This window comes from Ranitomeya imitator, chromosome 1, assembly GCF_032444005.1.
Source record: "Ranitomeya imitator isolate aRanImi1 chromosome 1, aRanImi1.pri, whole genome shotgun sequence".
NCBI lineage: Eukaryota > Metazoa > Chordata > Amphibia > Anura > Dendrobatidae > Ranitomeya > Ranitomeya imitator.
Genome location: NC_091282.1, coordinates 69,915,769 through 69,943,077, shown reverse-complemented (window position 1 = coordinate 69,943,077; position 27,309 = coordinate 69,915,769). Strand labels below are relative to the sequence as shown.

At 43.3% G+C, this 27,309-nt stretch overlaps 1 protein-coding gene across 4 annotated transcripts in view; it reads left to right on the top strand.

Moving 5' to 3' along the window:
• The window catches only part of KIAA1328 (KIAA1328 ortholog), a 182,899-nt gene that overhangs the window by 103,238 nt on the left and 52,352 nt on the right, over positions 1–27,309 (top strand). For all 4 annotated transcript variants that reach the window (XM_069747407.1, XM_069747426.1, XM_069747417.1 and 1 more), the window contains 2 exons: positions 20,228–20,823; positions 26,076–26,171. In XM_069747407.1, coding sequence (XP_069603508.1) covers positions 20,228–20,823; positions 26,076–26,171 — 692 coding nt within the window. The remainder of the gene's footprint in view (positions 1–20,227; positions 20,824–26,075; positions 26,172–27,309) is intronic.

The following is a 27,309-nucleotide window of genomic DNA, read 5'->3' as shown; positions in this document are numbered from 1 at the left end:
CGCAGGATGCGTTCCTCTAGTTTTCTCTGCCCGACGGACCGTTTTTTTTTATGCAGTATCCAGTGAAAGACTGATGAAACGGATGGCCATCCGTCACAATCCGTCGCTAATAGACGTCCATGAGAAAATGCAGGATCCTGCATTCTCAAAAAACGACGGATTGTGGCGGAAGCTGAAAGACGGAAGTGTGAAAGAGACCTAAGTCTTTCACACTTGCGTCGGTACGGGTCCATCGCTATGCGTTGGGCCGACGTACCGACGCACGTTGTGAAATTTGTGCACGACGTGGGCAGCGGATGCGGTGAAAAACTCCATTCTGAAGTCCAGGGAGGAGGAGGCGGAGTTCCGGCCGCGCATGCGCGGTAGAAAATGCCGGACGGTCCACCAAAACACGACGGGACCGTTGCACGGCGGACGCGACGTGTGGCCATCCGTCGCTAATACAAGTCTATGGGCAAAAAACGCATCCTGCGGGCACATTTGCAGGATCAGTTTTTTGCCCAAAACGACGGATTAAAATAAACGCTAGTGTGAAAGTAGCCTCTGTAGATCAGAATCACCAACCTAACCAGGAGACGTTGGTGCAATGTAGAACAGCTGAACTGGAAAGGCTAGGTGTAGCGAGGAATAGCAGAGCTGATTGTGCGGCTGGATGTTCTCATACATGTGTGTGCAGGACGGCACCTTGGAACAGTAGAGCCGAGTATGTGGACAGATACATTAGAATAGCAGACTGGGGTTTGCAGCAGGTCCCAGTGGAGTAACGGAGCTGTATATGATGTACAGGATACACAAACCAGCAACGAGGTGGCGGTGAAAATGATCAACAGTCTGAAAGGTCAAAAAGCGTATCACTGCACTAGGGGACATCAGAGGCACCCATGGGTGCAGAGAGCCAGCAGACGAGAGGAGAAAAGTGAAGAACGCTGGGTTATAAAAAGTGGTTGTGCCAAAGGATCAACAACTATTAATAAAAACTTTACATGAAACCTGTAGACTTCGTGAAGAGTTCGGGAATATAAACTTGTCCTCTCACATGAAGTTATGGCAGTTTCATGGAGTAAATACTGCACTGGTGGGTGGTCTGCGCCGTCCGCTGCTGCATCTGTATTATTCAGCAGCCAGGGGCTCTGTTAAGGTACAGTTACACTAAACGACTTACCAACGATCACGACCAGCGATACGACCTGGCCGTGATTGTTGGTAAGTCGTTGTGTGGTCACTGCAGAGCTGTCACACAGACAGCTCTCTCCAGCGACCAACGATGCCGAAGTCCCCGGTAACCAGGGTAAACATCGGGTTACTAAGCGTAGGGCCGAGCTTAGTAACCCGATATTTACCCTGGTTACCATTGTAAAAGTAAAAAACAAGACAAAAAAACAGTACATACTCACATTTCGATGTCTGTCACGTCCCCCGGCGTCAGCTTCCCCACTGACTGTGTCAGCGCCGGCCGTAAAGCAGAGCACAGCGGTGACGTCACTGCTGTGCTCTGCTTTACGGCCGGCGCTGACAGTCAGTGCAGGGAAGCTGACGGCGGGGGACGTGACAGACATCGTAATGTGAGTATGTACTGTTTTTTTGTTTTTTACTTTTACAATGGTAACCAGGGTAAATATCGGGTTACTAAGCGCGGCCCTGCGCTTAGTAACCCAATATTTACCCTGGTTACCGGGGACTTCGGCATCGTTGGTCGCTGGAGAGAGCTGTCTGTGTGACAGCTCTGCAGTGACCACACAACGACGATATTTACCCTGGTTACAAGTGAATACATCGCTGGATCGGCGTCACACACGCCGATCCAGCGATGACAGCGGGTGACTGGCGACCAGAAAAGGTCCTGATCATTCCCCAGCGACCAACGATTTCCCAGCAGGGGCCTAATCGTTGGTCGCTGTCACACATAACGAGATCGTTAGCGGGATCGTTGCTACGTCACAAAAAGTGTGACGTTGCAACGATATCGTTCATGAAATCGTTGTGTTTCTAACATTTACTTAGGCATCTCCTATCCCTCATCATTGCCATGAGTCGTGGCTGCCGGCTGTGGCTACTGCTTTGTTGCTGTCAGCAGAGAACAATAACTCTTCATTTGCATAATCTCCATGCATTGAGATAGAAGGCATAATGTGTTCACACAGGGCGTTTTTTCTGCTTTTTTTTTTTTTATTCTGCTTTTTTTTTTTTTATTCTGCAGCAAAACCTGATCTTCTTGGCAGGAAAGAAGCTGCGTCAAAAAGGCAGGTTTAGGTGCGTTTTTGGTGCATTTTTTCTTTGTCTATGCTAATGTCCTTGGATTTTCAGCAGCAAAAGTGCAGCAAATAATGATACCTGCGTTTTTTGCTGCGTTTTTTTTCAACACCCATTCAAGTCAATGGGTGAAAAAACGCAGCAAAAAACGCTGAAAGTGACATGCTCTATGTCCAAAAAAACGCAGCAAACCACAAAATACTGATCAAGCAAAAAACCAATGTGTGTGCATGAGATTTCTGAAACCTCAGGCTTTGCTGGTACTGTAAAAAGCAGCTGAAAATTAGCATAAAAAAATACAGCAAAAAAAAAAACCCTACAAAGAATAATTTTAGAACTCTTTTCACCTTTTAATGTTGCCCATAATTTGTACATTTTAATTGAATGATAAACAGAAATATTTTGGGATACAAGTAGAACTAAAAAATGGTTGCATAAATATACACACGCTAAGGCCGGGATCACACATGGCGAGATATGGCCGAGTCTCGCTGGTTAAAACCAAGCTCTGGCACCGGCACTCCAGAGCGGAGCGTGCGGCCGCATAGCAATACATGGAGCTGCACGCTCCGGAGTGCCGTATCTCGCTGTAGTGACTCCGGCCTTAAACTAACTCTTCAGTTAAAGTACTCTTTGAATTTCTGACAGAATTCATTCTTTTTAGGTAGAAGTCTATCATCATTTCACATCTAGAATTGGGAATCTTTGCCCGTTCTTCCTTGCAGTATCTCCGAATCTGTCAGATTTGTGAATGCATCTCCTGTGTACAGCGCCCTCTTCAGGTCACCCACAGATTTTCAATTGGTTTCACGTCTGGCCTTTGGCTGAGCCATTCCTAATCGGTGATCTTCTAATCAACAGAAGAATGGCTTCTCCAGGTTGATTTGCTTTTGGTCATTGTTGTGCTGAAAGGTGAAATTCCTCTTCATCTAATGTGTCTTCTTTTTTTTCTCTTAACAGAAGCTTGAAGTTTTTGTTGCAGAATTTACTAATATATTTGGAGCGGTTCATAATTCCCTACACATTGACTAAAGTCCTATTTCCAATTGCTAAAAAACAGCACCAAATTATAATGCTGCCTCCATCATGCTTTGCTGTGGGTATGGTGTTCTTTTGTGGATGTGCAGTGTTGGCTTTGCACCAAACATACCTTTTTGGTATTGTGGTAAAAAAAAAAAAAGTTCATCCTTTGTCTCTTCAGTCCAGAACACCTCTTCCCCATGCTTTTGGCAGACTTGATGTGTGTTTTGGATGTTGCCAGACTGGGATGTTGTTCCATGTAAGAATTGGCCTCCGTCTTTCAACCTACCCAACAGGCCACACATATGAAGAATAGGGATATTGTCACATGCGGTACACAACTAGTACTCGGAAATTCCTGCAGCTCCTTTAATGTTGCTGTAGGCCTCTTGACAGCTCGTAGACAAATTTTCTTTGTCTTGATCAATTTTTGAGGGACGTCCAGTTCTAGGTAATGTCACTGTGGCAAATTTTCTTTATGGGATTGACTCTGAACACCACATCCCCAATTATGAGGGCTTATGCAACCACATTAGTTTTGTCCAAATGATTTCAGGTTTTCTCAAAGGATTTCTGTGAATTTAAGTTGATATTTAAAATTGGAAAAAGTTTTGAAATGATTGTTCTTGGTGTAATTTTTTTTTCTTTATTGCATGACAAAAACCTGGCATTTTAACCGGGGGTGTATAGATTTTTTTTTTTTTTTTGGACCACTGCGTATATTTACATACTCGCCAGAGCAAAATAGACCAATAATTTGGGGTCCTATTCTGGTAAACTACTTGGGGAATGGGCAGACGGGGCAGTGGCTTACCCGCGTATAAGAGTCTCACTTCTTGAGCTGCAGAATAAAAAAAAAAACATTCTAAGGGTATGTGCACATGTGAAAAAGACGTTTTACAATTACAGTGAAGTTAAAGGGGTTGTCCAGTACTAGGACGTCCCCCTGAAAATAAAAACGTTTATAGCCACCTCCTGTGACCGCGCCATTCCAGCGGGGGAGGCGCCATTCCAGCAATGGCGGCACTCGCATTTCCAGGAATTCCAGACAGTTATGACAAGTGAGCCCTGTCTCCCAATCGGCACGGGAAGTCGCTTACGCCCAACCCTTCGGACCTTCTTTTTGGGTAATGGAGAGGCATCTATAAGAATCCTCCATTACTAACCCCATAGTCACCCCAAATAATGACCCAAGTCTTAGAATTGCCAGAACTCATGGTATTCCTCATGTGCACACATGGTCTCTTTATCTGGAGAAGTCACCTGCGTGGCCTCGACAGTAGCCGCGCACATGTGTGGGATGCCCCAGTGTCCGCGCAGGCACAGGTTCGCTTTTGTTCCCAGGAATGGGCCATCTCCCTGTTGGGCGCATGCGCTGATCCTATCGGGCAGAATTTCGGTAGACCGCACTGGCTTATGTCGATCAGTTGGAATGGGGGAAAGAGCTTGGCGGCCCTATAGGACACATAACCACCGGCATTAGAGAGAGGGGCAAATATACGGAGCCTAAATTCTCCACTCCCCAACATGAAAGCTCCCGGCAGCGGTAAGTGAAGTGCATCCCATTTACATTATTGCTTGATGAGAGCTTTTCTATCGCTTTAATTGCATATAGGAGTCACCAGCCGAACAAATACTTTAATTATTTGATTTTGACCCTGAGATGTTGCAGTAGGAAACTTATCTGTATTTTCAGGGAGCTGCAATTTATCATGAGCCGTATAATGACTTTTAATGGATGCAGGAGGATTATAATTACTGGGTGTCCAGCTGTGATCACTCTGCACCTCCATCACTTCCCAGCCCCTCCTCGCGAGGCTTCGGCCACATGAAATGAAAGGCGGAGGGTTTTGTCTTTTTTTTTTTTTTTTTCCTTTAATCGGTTGTTTGAAAGTTACACCTTGAGGATAAGATAAGAATTTTAATGTATAATGGGTGCAGCGTGATGAACCTCCCGTGGTGTCAATGCATTCTAGCAAATCCTGTAAGTTAAAGGGTAATTCACCAGTAGTGTTGACATGTTCATAAATTTATAAAAATGGTGTAGATTAAGTTATCAAAATGGTCGGTGGTGTGAAAACAGCAAACATGTTGCTCAACACCCCAGATGTGGTACCCACTTTTTTTTTTTTTTTCCCTCCCCCATTTTCTGCTTTTATTGCTGCTGTCCTTCAGCACAGCTGACACCCAAAGATTCCCAACTACAGCCCCTACAACTTGGTCTTGGGATGTAAAATTTCCTCCCAAGTCTACCATTAGTAATGCCCTATTAGGTCCTTCCCCTCAGAGAAATGTTTTTTTTTTTGGTATTAAAAAATAATTACGGTAGTAAAAGTTTTCTAGTTGGACAAGTAGAAAATTGGTTCAAGAAACCACTATATAAGATGTATTTAATTAAAACCTGAAACATGAAAAAGAAAACTGAAAAAAAAAAAAAAGTAAACTACTGTAATCGTTATGACCGAAAATAAAGTGCGACTTGTTCTTGTTCTGTACCCTCCGTAGTTGTATCCCTTTGCCATCTGGATAGTTTTCTTCGATCAGTTTATCTAGATCTTTTCTTGTTCTAAAGGCTATATGGACACCTTTAGGAATGGTTAAAAAAATGTATTTTTATGTACACTATCTTAATAACTGCATTCATATTTGAGACTGAGTCTGATATTCAATTTTCAGCTTGAGCTAAGCTTGATTTTTCTCTTGTGAATGTCTCTTCCAGTAATATAGGCTGAATGTGAGATGTGTGTAGTCCAGTGTGTGGCTGTCTGTATTCACTTAAATGAATCAGCACAGCTTGTATACTGTGCTTATTTCCTCTCCATTCACTTTCATGCATCAGCACAGCTTCTATACTGCACTTACTTCCTCTCCATTCACTTTCATGCATCAGCACAGCTTCTATACTGTGCTTATTTCCTCTCCATTCACTTCCATGCATCAGCACAGCTTCTATACTGCGCTTATTTCCTCTCCATTCATGCATCAGCACAGCTTCTATACTGCACTTACTTCCTCTCCATTCACTTTCATGCATCAGCACAGCTTCCATACTGCACTTCCTCTCCATTCACTTTTACAATGCCTACAAGTAGTATTCAACCCCCTGCAGATTTAGCAGGTTTAATAAGATGCAAATAAGTTAGAGCCTTCAAACAAGAGCAGGATTTATTAACAGATGCATAAATCTTACAAACCAAAAAAGTTTTGTTGCTCAGTTAAATTTTTATAAATTTTAAACATAAAAGTGTGGGTCAATTATTATTCAACCCCTAGGTTTAATATTTTGTGGAATAACCTTTGTTTGCAATTACAGCTAATAATCGTCTTTTATAAGACCTGATCAGGCCGGCACAGGTCTCTGGAGTTATCTTGGCCCACTCCTCCATGCAGATCTTCTCCAAGTTATCTAGGTTCTTTGGGTGTCTCATGTGGACTTTAATCTTGAGCTCCTTCCACAAGTTTTCAATTGGGTTAAGGTCAGGAGACTGACTAGGCCACTGCAACACCTTGATTTTTTGCCTCTTGAACCAGGCCTTGGTTTTCTTGGCTGTGTGCTTTGGGTCGTTGTCTTGTTGGAAGATGAAATGACGACCCATCTTAAGATCCTTGATGGAGCAGCGGAGGTTCTTGGCCAAAATCTCCAGGTAGGCCGTGCTATCAATCTTCCCATGGATGCGGACCAGATGGCCGGGCCCCTTGGCTGAGAAACAGCCCCATAGCATGATGCTGCCACCACCATGCTTGACTGTAGGGATGGTATTCTTGGGGTCGTATGCAGTGCCATCCAGTCTCCAAACGTCACGTGAGTGGTTGGCACCAAAGATCTCGATCTTGGTCTCATCAGACCAGAGAACCTTGAACCAGTCAGTCTCAGAGTCCTCCAAGTGATCATGAGCAAACGGTAGACGAGCCTTGACATGACGCTTTGAAAGTAAAGGTACCTTACGGGCTCGTCTGGAACGGAGACCATTGCGGTGGAGTACGTTACTTATGGAATTGACTGAAACCAATGTCCCCACTGCCATGAGATCTTCCCAGAGCTCCTTCCTTGTTGTCCTTGGGTTAGCCTTGACTCTTCGGACAAGCCTGGCCTCGGCACGGGAGGAAACTTTCAAAGGCTGTCCAGGCCGTGGAAGGCTAACAGTAGTTCCATAAGCCTTCCACTTCCGGATGATGCTCCCAACAGTGGAGACAGGTAGGCCCAACTCCTTGGAAAGGGTTTTGTACCCCTTGCCAGCCTTGTGACCCTCCACGATCTTGTCTTTGATGGCCTTTGAATGCTCCTTTCTTTCCCATGTTGACCATGTATGAGTGCTGTTCACAAGTTTGGGGAGGGTCTTAAATAGTCAGAAAAGGCTGGAAAAAGAGATAATTGATCCAAACATGTGAAGCTCATTGTTCTTTGTGCCTGAACTACTTCTTAATACTTTAGGGGAACCAAACAGAATTCTGGTGGGTTGAGGGGTTGAATAATAAATGACCCTCTGAAAAGACTTTTCACAATTTAAAAAAAAAATAAACAAAAGAAATAACATTCTTTTTGCTGCAGTGCATTTCACACTTCCAGGCTGATCTACAGTCCAAATGTCACAATGCCAAGTTAATTCCAAATGTGTAAACCTGCTAAATCTGCAGGGGGTTGAATACTACTTGTAGGCACTGTATGCATCAGCACAGCTTCTATACTGCACTTACTTCCTCTCCATTCACTTCCATGCATCAGCACAGCTTCTATACTGCACTTACTTCCTCTCCATTCACTTTCATGCATCAGCACAGCTTCTATACTGCACTTACTTCCTCTCCATTCACTTTCATGCATCAGCACAGCTTCAATATTTCACTTATCTCCTCTTTTTCTGTAGCCCGCTTTCTCTACCCTCCATATGACTTTACATACTTGCTCCCCAATCCAGTTCTGTGTGCAATTTTCTCCTTGCTGCTTTCTCGAACACTAATAAGAGGGGGAGAGCGGAGAGGACCATCAGGAACAGGCGCTATGACAGATGTGGATCAGTTTTGTAAACGCAGGCAACCAGATAGAGGACTCATTGACACTACAACAGCAAAATGGTTGAAAAAAACTGAATTCAAGACTACTTAGAAAGTTGCTTAACGAGAGCAACCATTTTTTTTTTTTTTTAATTTTTATTCAGTAAATCAATAGTACACATGAAAATAAGCAACTTTGTAATATATCTGATCGGAGAAATCTGCTTTTTCTTCCTCCTGTACTGATCCATCTCTAAGGCTACGTTCACATTAGCTTCATGCGACGCAGCGTCGCCGACGCAACGCACGACGGATCGGAAACGCACGCAAAAACGCACCATTTTTGACGCATGCGTCGAACGGATGCGTCATAAAACGCAGCATTTTTTGTGCGTTTTTGTTGCGTTTTCCCAAAAAACGCAGCGTTTTACGACGCATGCGTTGTCAAACAATGATGTTATCTTTCCACACAATTTAGTGTCTAGACACTAGATAACACCACCAATGAATAGAAGAGGGTGGGTCTAGTGTCTAGACACTAGATAATGCCACCAATGGGTAGATGAGGGTGGGTATTAATGTAATAGTGGTATATATACCCCGGTATAGATTATTTCCAACCATACAGCATCAGGATGGAGCGTACCATGGAGAGTATCTACCTCAATATTGAGCTGGAATTAGCACTTGCTATTGCTTATGCTATTGCCTGGCGTTTTTGGCTACACCCTATAGTGGAAGTCCGAGAGAGTCGTGGAGCCTACCATTGTCTGTTTGGCGAATTAAATGAGAACCAGGAGAAATACTTTGAATACACCAGGATGTCACAAAACAGCTTCCGATATCTGCTGCGTCTGGTGGAAGGAACCATTTCCAGGCAGGACACGCAGCTCCGTAAATCGATTTCCCCCGAAGAACGTCTGCTGGTGACTCTACGGTACGTAATGCAATGTGAAGGATTTATATGTTCTTGCCATTTTTTAAAGTAACGTGTTTTGGTTTTGTGGGGTGGGGGATTGTAATTAAGAATGAAAAATTCTTTCATAACAATTTAATTAATTACATTTATTTCTTTTTCTTCTTGTCAGTTTCCTTGCTACCGGAGAGACCTTGAGATGACTGCATTTCCAGTTTCGGATTGGAGTCTCCACACTGTCTGGTATTATTGCCGACACATGCCGCGCATTGTGGGACAACCTCCGTGAGGAATTTTTACCCATCCCTACAACAGAATTATGGCAGGCCAACGCCCAAAAATTCGAACAAGTGTGTTCTTTCCCTAACTGTATTGGAGCCGTGGATGGGAAGCACATTAGGATTACCAAGCCTTCCAGAAGTGGATCTCTGTTTTTTAATTATAAAAAATACTTTTCCACCGTGCTCATGGCAATTGCAGGTGCGGACTGCAGGTTTCTCGCTGTGGACATTGGAGCGTTTGGCCGTGCAAATGATTCACGGACATTTAAGGAGTCTGATATGGGCCGAAGATTGTACGATAACAATTTTAATTTCCCCCAGCCACGACCTCTTCCCAACACCGAAGGCCCGGCCCTGCCATTTGTTGTGGTTGGGGATGAGGCTTTTCAAATGAGTGGCAACCTACTTAAACCGTACTCCAGTCGGGGGTTGGACCGCACCAAAAGTATATTTAATTATAGACTGTCCAGGGCCAGAAGAACTGTGGAGTGCGCCTTTGGAATCCTTGTCTCCAAATGGCGTATCTTAGGATCCGCTATAAATTTGAAAATTGAGACAGTGGATGAGGTGGTGAAGGCGTGTGTGGTTCTCCACAATTTTATTATTGATAAAGAGAGAGTCAACGTGGAACTCGATGAACCCATACCAAATCCATTGCCTGATTATCAAGATCATCCTCGGACAACTGTGGAGATTGCTCATATGAGGGACCAATTTGCTGCATACTTTGTTTCAGATGTTGGCCGTGTTTCATGGCAAGATCAAATGGTTTAATTCATCTTGGTATTATGATGTCATGTAAACACTGTGGAGTCCATGTCATTTTACCATCCTATGTAAGGTTATTGTTATAATGTCCCCTGATTGTCTAATGCGTTGTGTTTTGAAATAAAGTTCTTGTGCCTTTCCGTTTTCACAAAACAAATCTCCCATATGTTTTTCCATAGTAATCAAATTGTAAAATCCAATGTTATGTAAAGTAATGTGTGTCCCACAAAATTTATGTGAGCACCAGTACCCAAATGGACTGTGACAAAACAAAAAAATATTTCAGCCGTGTTTTCCATAGTTTTGACATATAACATGATCGGCTCCCACCTTGTCAACCATTTTTAACCCCTTAATGACCGCCAATACGTCTTTTAACTGACCTGAGATATAAGAGAATAGCCTCCCCATACAGCTGACAATCCAGCATCTGTTGGTTGTACACTATAGCTGACAACTTGCTGTACCAGCCACGATCAGTATTTGCACCATCTAAATCTGTTTAACCCCTTAGATGCTGCTGTCAATAGTGACTACATCATTATAAATGGTTAACAGAGCGTGGGGGCTTCTTCTTTATCCCAATTGGCGCCCTCAGATCATGATTTTGTTGTCCTGATGTTTGCGATGGCAATTCATGACCAAATAGAGGCCTTAGAGTCTGACGGCTGTAGTAATCTGTTTAGAAGTTAGCAACATTTAGGTGGTAAAAATACACATTTTCATTTCTGTCATGCCACTTTGCATTAATTCCTGTAAAGCACCTGAAGGGTTAATAAACTACCTGACAGCAGTTTTTGATATGTCAGGGGGTGCTGTTTTTAAAATGGTATCACGTTTGTGGGTTTCCCAATATATGGGACCCCTAAAGTCACTTCAAACATGGATAAGTCCCTAAAAAAATAAATTTTGTAAATTTCTTTGAAAAAAATGAAAAATTGCTGCTACATTTTTAAACCTCCTAAAATGCTAACAAAATAAAATAACATTTTACAAATGGTGCTGATGTAAAGCCGACATGTGGGAAATGTTATTTATTAATGGTTTGCTGTTGTATGACTATCTGGATTAAAGGGATAATCATTCAAATTTAGAAAATTGCTAATTTTTTAACATTTTTCTAAAATTTTTGATATTTTTTATAAATAAACACAAAAAATGTTGAACAAAATTTAGTATTATCATAAAGTATAATGTGTCACGAAAAAACAGTCTCAAAATCACTGGGATTTGTTGAAGCGTTGCAGAGTTATTACCACATAAAGTGACACTGGTCAGATTTCAAAAATTTGGCTCGGTCACTAAGGGGTTAATCCTGCTGACTATTTGCATAATGAACCTGGCTTGACAAGGAGGGAGACGATCATGTTTGCAAAACTCTACAGAGTTGGACTCAGGATGCTATAATACGTCCAGAGTCAAATAGTGGCGACACTGTGAACATTGCTACCACCTCACCTGACCAATATTCTTAAGGTACCGTAATAAAACGATTAGCCAACGATACCGACCAGTGATACGACCGGACCGTGATCGTTGTTTAGTCGTCGCGTGGTTGCTGGAGAGCTGTCACACAGACAGCTCTCCAGCGACCAAAAAAGAGCAAGTCCCCGTGTAATCTGGGTAATGTTATGAAGCGCATGGCCGCACTCATGATGTTTTCCCTGTTTACCATTGTTAATGTAATTTAAAAAAATTAAAAAACCCTTACATTCCGGTGTGTGACACGTCCATCGCCGTCATCTTTCCGTACTGTGCCAGCCCTAAAGCACAGCGTTTATTAAGTCAACGGTGTGCTCTGCTTTACGGGCGGGAATCAGTGTGTCAGTCACTGCGGAAAGATGACGGCGAGGGACGTGGTTGACACCTTTTTTTTTTTTTTTTGGGGGGGGGGGGTATTGTTCACTTATTTGAGTGTTTAAAACACTGCGCTAGTAACCCAATATTCCCTTGTGTAAAACAAAGACATCGCTGGATCGGTGTCAAACACGCAGATCCAACAATGACAGCATGTGATCAGTTACCCCAAAAAATTCCTAATCATTCGCTGACACCAATAATCTCACAGCAGGGGTCTAATCGTTGTACGATTTCAGAAAAGATAACGTTGGTTACACACAAAAACCAACTATATCGTTACTGAAATCATGGTGTGATGGTACATTTTAAACTTGATATATTGAGCAATGCTGTTTGTGTTTGTAACATCTCATAGTACAATGAGCGACAGCCCTATAAAAAAATGAAAAAAAAAATTATAAAATATTGTCAGACATTGCACATCAGGTGTTACAAACACAATATTTGTGTATACGGCGCAAGGTGTGATTTGGTGCAAACTTTATTTGAGACAATAAAAACTCAGTATTTTTTAAAAAAATAACAATTTTATTAGGGACACAAAATAAAAGAAAAGGGAAATGTTAAGGGGTATCTATGTCAGCAATTAAGGGGGATTGATATACCCCACTTTTGGGGGGTGTTGAGGAGACCGAGGAGGAGGACGAGGGGGAGGAAGCAGCATACTCTATCACACTAGACGGGATGCCGACATCAATCCAGCCAGTTGACGGTGGCGAGACTGCCAAAGCAGGAGGTGAGGGAGGAGGAGGGACGACCAGTGTCCTTGGCTGGCTACTCCGGCTCCGGGTAGACCCAGGCTGTGTACTCCTTGTAGACCCAGGCTGGGTACTGGGTGTACTCCGTGTTGACCCAGGCTGGGTACTTGGTGTGCTCCGGGTCGACCCAGGCTGTGTACTGGTGGTTGTTTTGGGAGCAGCCATAGCCAAGGTCGTAGTGCTTGTTGTCTTCTTCTTTTTTTTCCTCCTCTCTCCCTCTGGGTGTGGGTCGGCTTCCCGTCTGTGTGCCCTTGAAGGCCTGGCATGATCAGAACTTTGGGGCTGTGTTCTGTGGTGGCGGTGGCCCTCGGCACGCGGAGCTCTGTGGTGGTGCTCTGCAGCAGGAGTCGGAGTCATGGCAGCCAGCGATGGTACTGCGGGCACTGTAGTCGCTGACTGCATGACCCGAGCCTGCTGCAGAGCAGTGACATATGCGTTGTTGCAGCCCTGCATGACCGAAATCTGGAGTTCCGGCGTAAGATGTTCAACCATGCCCTTGTGAATGGCACTAAAAAAATGTTTGGCCGGCCTCGAGAGCTCCGATTCGATGTTTTCAAGACGCCGGTCGATATTGGACATTTTATCGCACAGCGCCTTGAAACCATTCTGAAATACGGTGCTCAAATGTAAAAATTCGGGCATGACCGCCCTGTCCGAGGCCCGCTGACGCTGTCGGGAAGACCCGAAGGAAGGAGCGACAGAGGCCTCAGCCAGGGGATCATCTGATGGACCGGCTGCCGGTTCGCCAGATTGTGGTGGTGCAGACCTGCTCTCGCTGTGGGATGGCTGCGACGGTTCAGATGGCGCTTCACGAAGGACCGCTCCAGAGGGTCGGACAGTCTCGCGGGTGCTGCTGTGTGTTCTGTGAAAACATAAGGAAACCATTAGTATACTACATATAACATTTCACATGCGTCATTAATTAACTTTACCGGCGGTATCCATTGCCGCCGTTAATATTAACCTATTTTTAATATTGACACTGCATATGCCGCATCAATCTTAAAATAAAAAATGCATTTATTGATTCCAAAATAGTCACCCATGGTTGCGGTTTGTAACGCCCGACAGTTACGCTTACCGTTTGAACTGCCTTGACGTCACGGTCATGTGACCGAGACGTCATCACAGGTCCTGCGAGCTGAGCAACCATGGGAACATAACCTGCCTTGCAGTAGAAGGTATGCTGTGTCTATTATATTTTAAGTTTTTGTGTGTAAAAAAACTGGGATACACCTGGATGGGCACTATACTACTCCACTATGAAATATTGCCCGGGCATGGCCAATCTACTATGTGTTCTGTATACTTCTGATTTCAGGGAAAGAAATAGTAAGTCAAGCTCACCATTGTAGTAATCCCAGAAGGCTCAGAGCACGGAGCTGCTGTGTCAAGCGTGAGAAGACCAGAAATGAATAAAAAATACGAGGTCACCGAGGCGTGAAAAGTAAAAACTAAATACTTTATTCACTTCAATCAGAAGCAGAGGATGAAACATCAGCACAATACAATAAAAACACTATCTACGCGTTTCAGGTCGGATGTTCCCTGTCACCTGAAACGCGTAGATAGTGTCTATTGTATTGTGCTGATGTTTCATCCTCTGCTTATGATTGAAGAGGATAAAAGTATGTATTTTTTACTTTTCACGCCTCGGCGAGCTTGCATTTTTTTCTTCATTTCTATACTTCGTACTTGCCAAAATAAATGGCTGTGCAATAACCTACGTGGCTGGAATATAGTACGTGAATATGCTTGTTGTAAAAACTAGGTGTGTGCATAGGTACTATACTTACTCTCTGCTGTCAAGGACCGGTCGCAAAAACTGCAATATACGGTTGTATTTGTACACAGAGGTCCTTGACGCTGCAGCACCACTACGGATCTGTCCCTCCTTTTTCAGGCCCCTCCTGAAACGGTCCTTCATGGAGCGCCATCTGGTCTTCAATTGTTTAACTGTGTATAAATTTTAAAAAAATATATAAGTTTTTGAGAAAAAATTGAAAACGATTACGCAACCGTGTGCAATCCCAATAGAAGACATCACAGACGGTTGTGTAATCCTGGCATGATGGGTCACAGCTGCAGTTTGGAAATACTTACGAAAATTAGCTTTGCCCGTGGGGGAAGCGCTGTCGAAGCCATCCCACAGCGATTGTGCCACCTCTATCCACAAACGGCGCAATATGCCCTGGTCCGCGTGCCGGGGGTCACGGCTGTCCCACAACGGGCCCCGTTCCTCTATGGATGCCACCATCATGTCGATATTCAGTGGGTCATCATGGGCCCGTTGTGAAACCTAGAATAAATTTAAAATATTAATGTTTGCAAGATAAAAAATGTTGTCCCTATCTCCTCCACCGCCACCTACCACCTCCACCACCACCCCCTCCCACCACCCCCCATACCCGCAAAAACAAAAAAATTTAAGAAAAATAAAGGAATAGGTTTGACATAAAAACTTACTCGCTGTCCTGCAACCACAGCTTGGCCCCGTGGTCTCTGCTCCTGCTCCCTCTGTTCCTCCTGGCTCTCCTCCTCACTTGAAGAAGCCTGCAAAATAGTTTACCAAAAAGTTGAGTGACCCATCTACAAATGACAGCGAATAGTAAGCAACAGTAGATCATGTACTCACCGGACTCCTCAGCGGTGGGGTGTTGCTGGAATCGCTGGCCATAATAAAATTCTGAAATAAAGAACAAAATAACATTTATCCTATGCTCCTTGGCACAATACAGCAATTTAAAAAAAAAAAAAAAAACATTTACATTTCAACCACAAAGAACATTGCACTCCAACTGAACTAACGCTGTGCAAACAACACTGCCACATTGATTAAAAGAAACAATGGCAGAGACAACCCAATGCCAGAGTAAACAAAAGCCTACAGATAACAAAACAAATATACAACAGACCCTATGTGGTAATCCCAAAAGAGAGTTTTTTTTTTTTTTTAAAAAGGACAGTATGCACGGAGCAACCCAAATAACACAATAGATTTTTGAAAGGAAAAAATTAACAACCGCCAAAAATTAAGGGCAGAAACGTTAATAACACACCATGCTTTACAATAAAATCGACAGGGCCGGAGACAATAAAAGGCCATACAACGCCATACATCACAACCAGAAACATACAACAATGTCTTTACATAACCACAGTGCAGAACATAATACACAACTTGCAATATAAATTATTACATTTAATAAAAGTGTGCAGAATCATTCTATACTACCATACTTTACAATAAAACCGACAGGGCCGGAGACAATAAAAGGCCACACAACGCCATACATCACAACCAGAAACATACAACAATGTCTTTACACAACCACAGTGCAAAACATAATACACAACTTGCAATAAAAATTATTACATTTAATAAAAGGGCGCAGAATCATTCCATACTACCATACTTTACAATAAAACCAACATGGCCGGAGACCATAAAATTCATATAACGCAAGAATAAAACATCACAACTGAATCCAAAAAACACCACCAAACCAATAAATTGAAAAGAAAAATCTATCCTGGAAAGAACAATAATCAAGGCCGCAGACAATGAAACGCCATCCTATACCACGCCATACATCACAGCCAGACTAAAAATACCACAATATCTTTAAACAACCACAGTGCAGAATATAATACACAACTTGCAAAAACAATTTTAAAAAACATGTAGAAAATGCAGAGAATCATTCTATACTTGCATCTCTGGAAAGCGGATGAAAAGACAGTCTGTTCTGATGTGTAGCCTGATGTGTAGCCTGCAGCAGAAGTGACAAACAATCCAACATTTTCTTTATATATGGGGGATGTTTTTATCACTGTTTGCACTGTCTAGACACTGTCTAGACACTTTTTTGTTTAATTTTATTTAACGACGCATGCGTCGCACAACGCACGCATGACGCACACACGCGACGCAAGTGCGTTGTCAATAGGTTTCAATGGGAAATTGTAACGCAATGACGACGCACGAGCGACGCAAGTGCGACGCGTGCGTTTTTTTGACGCTACAAAAATGCAACATGTAGCGTCTCCGACGCCACCCAGGTGCGGTGAAACGACGCATGCGTCGTGCGTTTTTCCGAAAACGCACGACAACGCAACGCATGCGTCCCCAATGATAAAGATAGGGGCGCATGACGCATGCGTTGTCGTGCGTCGACGACGCTGCGTCGCATGACGCTAATGTGAACGTAGCCTTAATTCATGGGTAACATTTTCCCATTAATGAGATACAAATGACAGTTGGAGGCTATAAAATTCTATCGAGAGAGAGGAGCCAGAGGCCACACAGACGTCCTGCTGTAAGTTCTCCCGAGAGGAGTTAGTTCTCCATGGAACTTTATGAGCACCAACTGGGAAAATCTGTATCCTCTGAAGACAGACTTTACCTTTTAGAATTGAGAATTGTGAGAATATAAGATCAGTCCAGGAGGAGACAGAAATAGATTTCTCTGATTAATATAAAATTTCTTATTTTCACGTGTACTATTGTTGACTTATAAATATAGAAAAATGGATACTGTTTTTAATATTTATTAAACAGATTATCTCATGGTAGAGTTTTCCAAAATACTCCTGTCTAAAAGTGTAATTCCCAACATCAGAAGTTATCGCCTCCTCCCAATATAAATGATAATTTTGTGATTGGTGGAGGTCCAGCCAGTGGGACCCCCACGGATCACGTGAACTAGGTACTAAAATGCTCTGCTCATTGACTATGGGACTGGTGGAGATTGCCAGGTACAGTTCTCCATTCCAATATGGCGTTTAAGAGCCCTGTCATCCTTATGGATAGGTGATGACTTTACTCTAATGCTTGTGTTAATCATTTATCTCTAAGGTATATTTTCCAGGTAGAGAAAGACCAAGTTTTTTTAGTCCTCGTATCCCGTGTCTTTTTACTGTGTGTATCCCAAGCGGACAGCCCATATTTAAGATGAACTTTTACAAAGAATTAAAGAGAATGTGTCAGTGAGCTCAATCCTCCTAAGCCGTCTACGGTATATGTTTTTGCAGGTTATAGGAAATTATACCTTTTATATCTGCGACCTGAGGTCTTAATCCAGAGAAGCCTACATTTTGCTTAATATGTAAATGAGCTGTTAAGATCTATAGGCCGGACATAGATCTCCCTGAGAATCTGCCTCCAGAGCTTGTTATAAAGGAATGGGGGCATTACCGGTGTGAGACATGTAGATCAGGAAAGCAAACTGTCCGTCATTACATTTCAAAAACCTGACCTGCACATCCAAACATAGACTGAGTGTGAACAGGTGCTGAACCCAGAGTCGCCAACTCGTATATAGTTAAGTAAAAAGGGCAGCACACTGCAGCGCCAAAACATGCAAACTTGAAAACACGAAATTTGAACTGCATTACTGCACTAGAAATATGAAAAATGAGAGCTTTTAGCGCATGAAAATGGCCATATTTATGTGTACCTCTTAATACTTAACTATTACTTGTCCATCATTACATGTCTCACACTGGTAATGCCCCAATTCGTTTGTAATAAACTCTGTAGGCAGACTCTCACAGAAATCGGCGCCCGGCCCCGTAGAGCGGCGCCCGGCCCCGTAGAGCGGCGCCCGGCCCCGTAGAGCGGCGCCCGGCCCCGTAGAGCGGCGCCCGGCCCGTTTACATATTAAGGAAAAATGTGGATTTTTCTGGAATAAGATCTATCAAAGTGTCATGTCCATAAAGACGGCTTAGGAGGGTTGACCCTACCGACAGATTCCCTTTAAAGGGTTTATGGTGCTTTCATTGGATATTCCAGAACTGTCTGACCGTGGTGAATGAATGGAGAGTGGTTCGCGGCCACGTTGTCTTATTATTGGCCTAGATTCAGTAGCTGGTGACCGCCTCTGTGGTAACTTGAAAGACCCTTGCCTCGGAGATGCCTCTTTTGGGACCTGGATCTATCCGACACTTATGACTTATTGCTCCTCCTTAAGAACTCCGGACTGTACACGCTTTCAGGAATGTTGAGGATTGCCAAGGGACCCCCTCTTATCCTGTGCAGCTGCACACAGTGGCTGTAGCTTTGGGGCTCCGGCCTGTCCGTTCCCCGGATGGTTTAGTGGGTCTGTGTCCGGGTAGGAATGGCTGGTATCTGTCTGCAGCTCTGTGTCTAGACACAGATTTCATGTAAAGTAATTCTCCTTTCCCTTCCTTACCCCCCTTCTTCCGACTTCTCTGCTTTTTAAAAAGCTCCTTGCTAATAACCTTAATCATTTTATTTTGGATACGGGGAGCAGGATCGGCGCACTGTTCCCGGAGGAACGCCTAAGAACTTATTAAAACCTTGCAAGTGTTTTCCTCCTTCTCGCTGTCTGTTCCAGCAGCAGCCTCGGAGCTTAAAGCCGAGCAGAGCAAACCCCCAGGGCCCATTAGCTTTAACTTGTTTACCGCACTGATATCTATATGTTAAACGACAGGAGAGTTCAAGTTATTGAATAATTTAAAATTCCGCTCTAATTGGTGTCATATGACCCGCAAAAGGCCATGGATGACGCCGCGAGCACGCTGCGAAACACTCATGAATAATTCATCGGCGAGATCATTCATTCGCCGCCGCGTCTTGTTAAGAGGCAGAAGTTTGTATGTAATAAAGGATAATGCAACACCTGTAAGTATTTAGTTCAGAAACTCCAAGGTAATCTACCTTGATGATCGCCTCGCGAAAGACGCCGGCGTGAACCACATAATTATACCGGGGAGATTGCGGGCCATTTATACGGAGCGGGACGTTGGCACCGTTCATTGTGCAGCTGTTACCGAACAGATTCCGCTTCTGCGGGTTCTGCCCTTCGTATAGGGAGGTAGCAGGCAGATAAATGGGTCATCAGGGTTTATTACACGTGTCATCAAGGGGAAAATGACCCATTGGTTGAATCATGTTAGATAGATTTAAAAAAAGAAAAATACAAAAATGAATTTCGATTCTAAGCCCCCAGCTCATAGTAAACCGCGATGTCTGCTATATACAGCAGTACCGTACAATAAGCAATCGGGTTCAGGTCCCCTAAAGGGAGTAACATAAAGTGAACAAGGAAAAAAAAACCCTGAAAATTCTAAAATATTGACCTTCGCTATAACACACACATGGTATTGCCGCCTCCTTAAAAGTCCTTTCTATTAAAATATAAAACTAACCTGATTGGTTAAAAATAATAAACTATAAAGAGAAATGTCAGAATTGGGTTTTGTTTTTTTGGGCCCCAAAATTCTGCAAAAAATACAATAAGTTAAATATGTAATAGCGATAGTATCTCCTTCTAATGTTGGGTTATAGTTAAGGTTTAAGTGCTTGGATAAGTGTTTTGGGTAACTCTCATAATTTTTATTTTTATTCCTTTTTAAAGGTGCCTAAAACCCCACGACGGCCTACAGCAAATGAGCTGAACGGGTCCTACCTCGCCCAGCAGCGACCGAAAGCAAGCAGTGAAAGCCTCCGCCCCATTGTACCCCCGCCGCTCTGCAGAAGTGACCCCACACCTCGAAATATTTATCAGTACACCTCCGATAGATGCTCTTCCGAAACCTGTCTCCGGAGTACGTGCCCCGGTGCCCAGTTACCTTGCATGCACTACACAGATTGCCCCTGCAGCCATCGCTGCAGCAGTGCCTTACAGCAGCCGGTCTCCCATTGCTGCTTGCACCCTACGGTGCCTGATGGCGCAGGAAGAATCCCCCCGGATACGTCACAGGTACGACCTCCAGAAGACTGCTCGTTCTCCAGATTCTCCACCAGGTCTGGCACGTGCACCGGAGAGAGAGCGAGAATGAAAGATTCGGCCGCTGGCAAAGCAATATCGGAACAGCGGAAACAGGAGCTGCTGCTGCAGAAGCTGGAGGTGGAGATAGAAAAGGAGCGGCTGCAACAGCTTTTGGCGCAGCAAGAGGTCAAACTGCTGGAGAAGCAGCAACAGTTGCAGCAGACGCGACTGGAGGCAGAAAGGTGAGGACTCGCCGCACCAGCTGGTTACACAGGATTTGGTGATGACATTTAGCTCATTTGTTACCATCACACTGGAGCGTCTACAATTGCATCAAAATTGTTCAAATCCCATTGCACATTCTGCTTATTATCAAATAGACACAGGATAAAAAAAACAGGTATTATTTATGGAAAGAAGTGGCTAAAATAGATACACCCATAAACTAAAATAAATAAAAATACCGGTCACCACCTGTGTCAAAGCGATATAGTGAAACCACTAAAAGAACAGAAAGAACATGCGCCAAATATGGACTAAAAAATCAGTAATAAAAAATGAGTAATAAAAAAATGATGATGGCAGGGAAATAATATTAAAAAATGATCTTTATTATTATATATAGCAACCGCAATAGAAAATAAAAAGATAAAATAACTATGTATATGTATATTTTTTACATTCATATGTATATGCACATATCACACACCATATAATTAATGCAATAAAATCAGCACATGGCAGGTCAAAAAATGTATATATACTCTGGATACCCCAGTGGACCGGATAAAAAGATACATAAAAGTATGAGTACCAAAAAAGAGAGAGACCATATGTCAAATAAAAATACCAAAAGCAAATTATGTGAGACCAAAAAGATAAAATATATATATATGTGTGCGTATATGAATAAATAATATATAATATATGTGATATGTGTCACATAACAGTAAAGAACTTGTGTATAGGTACCTACTATAGGTGCTTAGTTAATTTTTGCACAAGTCTTTTTTCCTAAGCACCTATAGTAGGTACCTATACACAAGTTCTTTACTGTTATGTGGCGCATGTTCATTCGGCTTATTAGTACATTTTACAGACTTTATGCTGGCTGTTCTAGTCTCATTGCATTATTGCAATGTAAATGGCTCAACACCGCTAATATAAGTGGTTTATAATAATAATAATTTTATTTATATAGCGCCAACATATTCCACAGCGCTTAGTTTCTCCATATGCATCACAAAATGCCACTTTTACTGACACGTACAGGCTCTGTATTATTCACAACTTCATGGCAAGAGATTTTGGTAGCCCTTTTTTTGGCTCTTATGACCTGCTGCAAATGTGATTCATCACCTGACGCCAGATTCTTGTCCTCATGAGTAATGGCTTCCAGTTCACTAATCTTCTTACATTTACATGGTGCAATCTTAGTCTTCAAATCCCACCAAAGATTTTTTTTTTGTTTAATGATGATCATGGCAATCAAGTTTAATGGTCATAACAGAATCTTAGAGGATTTCTGAAGGCAAGCCTTAGTGGAACTCTGGGTATGCTTGGAATCTTTGTCCTGTTGGAAGGTTCAAGCTTCAGCTTCCTCACAGAAAGCAAGATTTTTTTTCCAGGATTTTCTGATATATTCTTGAATGCATCTTGCACTCTACATGCTGCAGGTTTCAAGTGCCAGGGAAGCGTTGAGCATAACCGAGCCACAGGTCCATGCTTCACTGTAGCCAACCCCTAACCACCACGCTTCACTGTAGACAGCATATAACTACCACCATGCTTCACTGTGGGCATCGCCTAGCCACTGCCATGCTTCACTGTTGGCATCACCAAGCTACCGCCATGCTTCACTGTAGGCAGTACTAAGCCACCACCATGTTTCATTTTGGCAATCCCTGAGTCATGGCCATGCTTCAATGTAGGCAGCACAGCACCACCACCATGGTTCACAGTAGGCAGTTTGTTTGTTTTTAAGCAGATGCTTTTTTTTTTTTTTTTTCCTTTCTCCTCCAAACATACTGTTGGTTCATAAGCCTCAAGATCTCCAGTTTTGGTTAATTTGTCCACAGAGAAGAATCCCAAACCTTCTATGGCTTGCTTATATTGTTTTGGGCATATTGTAGTCAACTTTTCTTGTTCTTTTGGGTAATTAGTGGTGACTTTATGAAGTTTGAGTATGCTTGTTACTATGCAAGCCGGAACCTGAGTGACTGCTACTGTATCTTGCTGCAGGTCTTTTGCAGCCACTTCAGAGATTTTGACCACCTGCCTCCTCAGGAATCTGGTGGCAGCTGGTGAATGCTTCCTTCCTGCCACGTTCAGGTACCATAACCAGTGTTCCCATAACTTTGAGCTTGGGAGCTCTGCTTCCAGCTGCATCTCCACGAACGTCCATTGTCTGTCTTTTTTTTGTATCATTATTTGTAAAGGAATAAAAAAAAACAAAGTAGCAGTCAAAATATTAAAAGATAATTATGCCAAACTAGATGGTGGCCCGATTCTAACGCATCGGGTATTCTAGAATATGCATGTCCATGTAGTGTATTGCCCAGCCACGTAGTGTATTGCCCAGCCACGTAGTGTATTGCCCAGCCACGTAGTGTATTGCCCAGCCACGTAGTGTATTGCCCAGCCACGTAGTGTATTGCCCAGCCACGTAGTGTATTGCCCAGCCACGTAGTATATTGCCCAGTGACATAGTATATTGCAGGGGTGTCAAACTGCATTCCTCGAGGGCTGCAAACAGGTCATGTTTTCAGGATTTCCTTGTATTGCACAGGAGATAATTTAATCACCTGCAGAGAATGATTCCAGCACCTTGTGTAATGCTAAGGAAATCTTGAAAACACGCATGGTTTGAGGCCCTCGGAATGCAGTTTGACACCCCTGGTATATTGCACAGCGACGTAGTATACAGCACAGAGCCACGTAGTATATTGCCCAGTTACGTAGTATATTGCCCAGTGACGTAGTATACAGCACAGAGCCACGATTTTGGAAAATCTTACTGGATTCCTGCATTCTATAAGCTCAACTAGTATGTTATAGGGTCTCTAACATCATGCTGACTGTAATGCAACCAGTAAAATAATGAGCGCAGCTCTGGGGAATGATACAGGATATAATGTATGTACACAGTGACTGCACCAGCAGAATAGTGAGTGCAGCTCTGGGGTATAATACGGGATGTAACTCAGGATCAGTAATGTATGTACACAGTGACTGCACCAGCAGAATAGTGAGTGCAGCTCTGGGGTATAATACAGGATGTAACTCAGGATCAGTAATGTAATGTATGTACACAGTGACTGCACCAGCAGAATAGTGAGTGCAGCTCTGGGGTATAATACGGGATGTAACTCAGGATCAGTAATGTATGTACACAGTGACTGCACCAGCAGAATAGTGAGTGCAGCTCTGGAGTATAATACAGGATGTAACTCAGGATCAGTAATGTAATGTATGTACACAGTGACTGCACCAGCAGAATAGTGAGTGCAGCTCTGGAGTATAATACAGGATGTAACTCTGGATCAGTAATGTATGTACACAGTGACTCTGGAGTATAATATAATGTATGTATAAAACTTTTTTTAGTAGACTATTCTATGTATAAACTCTAAACTGCTGACAAAAGGTGAAGCGACCCTTTATAGTAATGCAGTGACATCTTGCAGAGCAGACTGGGTTAAATACTTGGTGAGGACACCGATTTTATATATTTTCCTTCACCAGTGAAGAGCAAGTGAAATGTTTCTGTGCTGAGAAGTTCACAGTTTCCCGTCCTCTCATGGCTCCTATCTCCGGCTCGTTGTCAGGAGCGTTACGGCTGCATTACCAGGTCTTCGGTGCATCGCCTCCGTTCCATTTCTAGGTTCTCGGTGAGATGTGCCGGCGACGCTTCTGTGCCCTGGACTCTCCCTGGGCTCAGCGAACCACAGAATTTTAGAAGAAATGATAGACAGGAGCTTATACCGATATGTAAGACCTTTTCTCAGTCCATTCCGCTACAAAATATTCTGTATCGAGCTGTTTGCTACATAACTTATGGTTCTTTCACCTTGTTTTGCTCAGCACTCCAACATCGCTATAAAGAGTAGCATGTCTAGCTATTATAATTACGGTACCTGTATTTTTTTTTGCCAAAAGTGCTTTTCCCTGTGCCAAATAATGTTCTGTGTATGAGCTTCCAGGAGGCGTAGGGAAAAGGACATGACAATGAGGCTATTTTCAAAGTACGAATACGGACTGAGACATCCAACCAGGTCATGGGTCTCCTGTCTTGAGCTCGGCATTTGAGCCTGATGAGTTTGCGTCTGGAGACTTGCAGCAGGTCCATACTTTAATCTTAGATGTTGGTCTTGTGAAACCGGCCATAGTGTTACACCAGGGCGACGAAGGGCCCTGATGTTATACACTGGGGGAGCAATGGGACTGACTGAGTATTAATGATTAAGATAAAGTATCTAGATAATGGAACTGAACATAAACTACGGTAATCAAATTTACAGACAATGCAAAGCTAGGAGGGATAGCTAAAAAACTTAGAGAAAGGATTCAGATGGATCTAGATAAGCTCGAGCAATGGGCAGTGACAAATAGAATGGTGTTTAACATGGAGCAATGCAAGATTTTACATCTAGGAAAGAACAACGAAAATTACCTCTATAGAATGGGAGGAATAGAACTAAGCAACAGCACGTGTAAAAAAGATTTGGGTATACTAATAGATCACAGACTGCACATGAGTCAACAGAGTCATGCAGCAGCAAAAAAGGCAAACACAGTTCTAGGCTGTATTAAGAGAAGCATAGAGTCTTGATCTTGTGAAGTAATTATCCCCCTCTACTCCTCTTCGATCAGTACAGGAATACTGTGTACAGTTCTGAGCATCACATTTTTTAAAAACACATTGAAAAATTGGAGCAAGTTCAGAGAAGAGTGACCTGGATGGTGAGCGGACTGCAAAGTATGTCCTACGTGGAACAGTTATAGAATCTGGGAATTTTTAGCTTGCACAAAAGAAGGTTAAGAGGAGACTTAGTAGCTGTCTACAAATATCTGAAGGGATTTAACGGTGTAGGGGGATCATCCTTATTCTCATTTGCACATGGGAACAAGAGAAGCAATGGAATGACACCGAAAGGGAGGAGATACAGATAAGGTATTAGACAAAACTTTTTGACAGTGAGGGTGATCAATGAGTGGAGCAGGCTGCCACGAGAGGTGGTTTGTTCTCCTTCACTGGAAGCTGGACAGACATCTGTCTGAGATGGTTTAGTGAATCCTGCATTGAGCAGGGGGTTGGACACCGTGACCCTGGAGGTCCTTTCCAACTCTGACATTGTTATTCTATGTGTGTCTTACTTGTGCAGATAATGGATCTCGTTTTGGCTGCCATGTTCCTTTTCCTTCAGGTAATACAATACTTCACACTTGTTGTCGTTGCTAACTTTGCAACTTAATTTTTCTTTGCTTTATCTAGAAGTCGGCCACATGTTGAAACCCAGAACACTGCGATGGCTGTCATGTCCACACCTTTACCTGGCGCTGTCCCGTCAATGAACGGCTCAAGATTCAGGTAGCTGCCTTTTCATACTCTCCTTCCGCACTTCTCTCTTCGGAGGCCTCCGTTCACTTACCGCACAGATGACCATTATTTGGGGGTGTATTAGACAACAACTTACCCCTTCTTGTCTCTTTGCGGTGTGAGTGGTACCAGTTGTGTGCGATATGGATAAGTTTCCACGACTCGCTGTTCCTTTGTGATATCCATTTTATGACTTGTGCTCTGTAATGCATTAATGGGTTCTGCATCTCTTTTATGATGTGCATTTTCACCTGTCGCTTTCATGACCTACCCACATAATCATCCTCTCTTACTTAGGTGCTGAGTGTTCAGCGCAGGTACAGGAGATTCTGCTGCTGCCGGTATCTGCACTTGACACAACAAAAATGACATTAAGAAAGGAGAAAGCTAGCAATAAAATGTCCAGATCATTAGACACCCCTCCGAGAATGAGTCAGAATATATGGGAGGCTTATGGCACAGCGTGGTCTTTGCCCTGATTTTCAAAGATCGCAGTAAAATGTGACTGTGTTCAGCCACCAGTTACTAAGCGGTTAAGGCAGTCAGTGTGTTCCCACGTAGATGTCTCTCATGGGCTCTTGAGCGTATAAAGATCCTTTACCGCTGAATGAAAGACTGAAATATATATATTTACTTGTCCTTAGTCTTTCAGGCCTCTATTAAAAATTACCATTTCTGTGGTGTCGGTGAGCAAGAAAACGAGTCTCCCGGGGCCTCCTAAAATAAGCTTCTTATCCCCAGTAGGAATAGCAGAACATTCACGGCGGGACGGAGGCAGCTGCTGCTGGAGAGTCATGACAGGGCAGCAGTGAAGCAGAAACGCACCGACTGCCTGTGAATTAGCTGCAGATAATTCCACATTTCACATACTGTCAGGTTAAGGCTGAAGGTTTACTGTGCAAAAGCTGCAGACATGCTGCTGCCAACGCTCACATGTAGTGCCCTGCACCATGGCCCTGGGGATCAGATACTGTGCTCTGCCAGCACCCACATGTATTGCCCTGCGCCATGGCTCGTGGGGATCAGATACTGTGCTCTGCCAGCACCCACATGTAGTGCCCTGCGCCATGGCTCCTGGGGAGCAAATACTGTGCTCTGCCAGCATCCACATATAGTGCCCTGCACCATG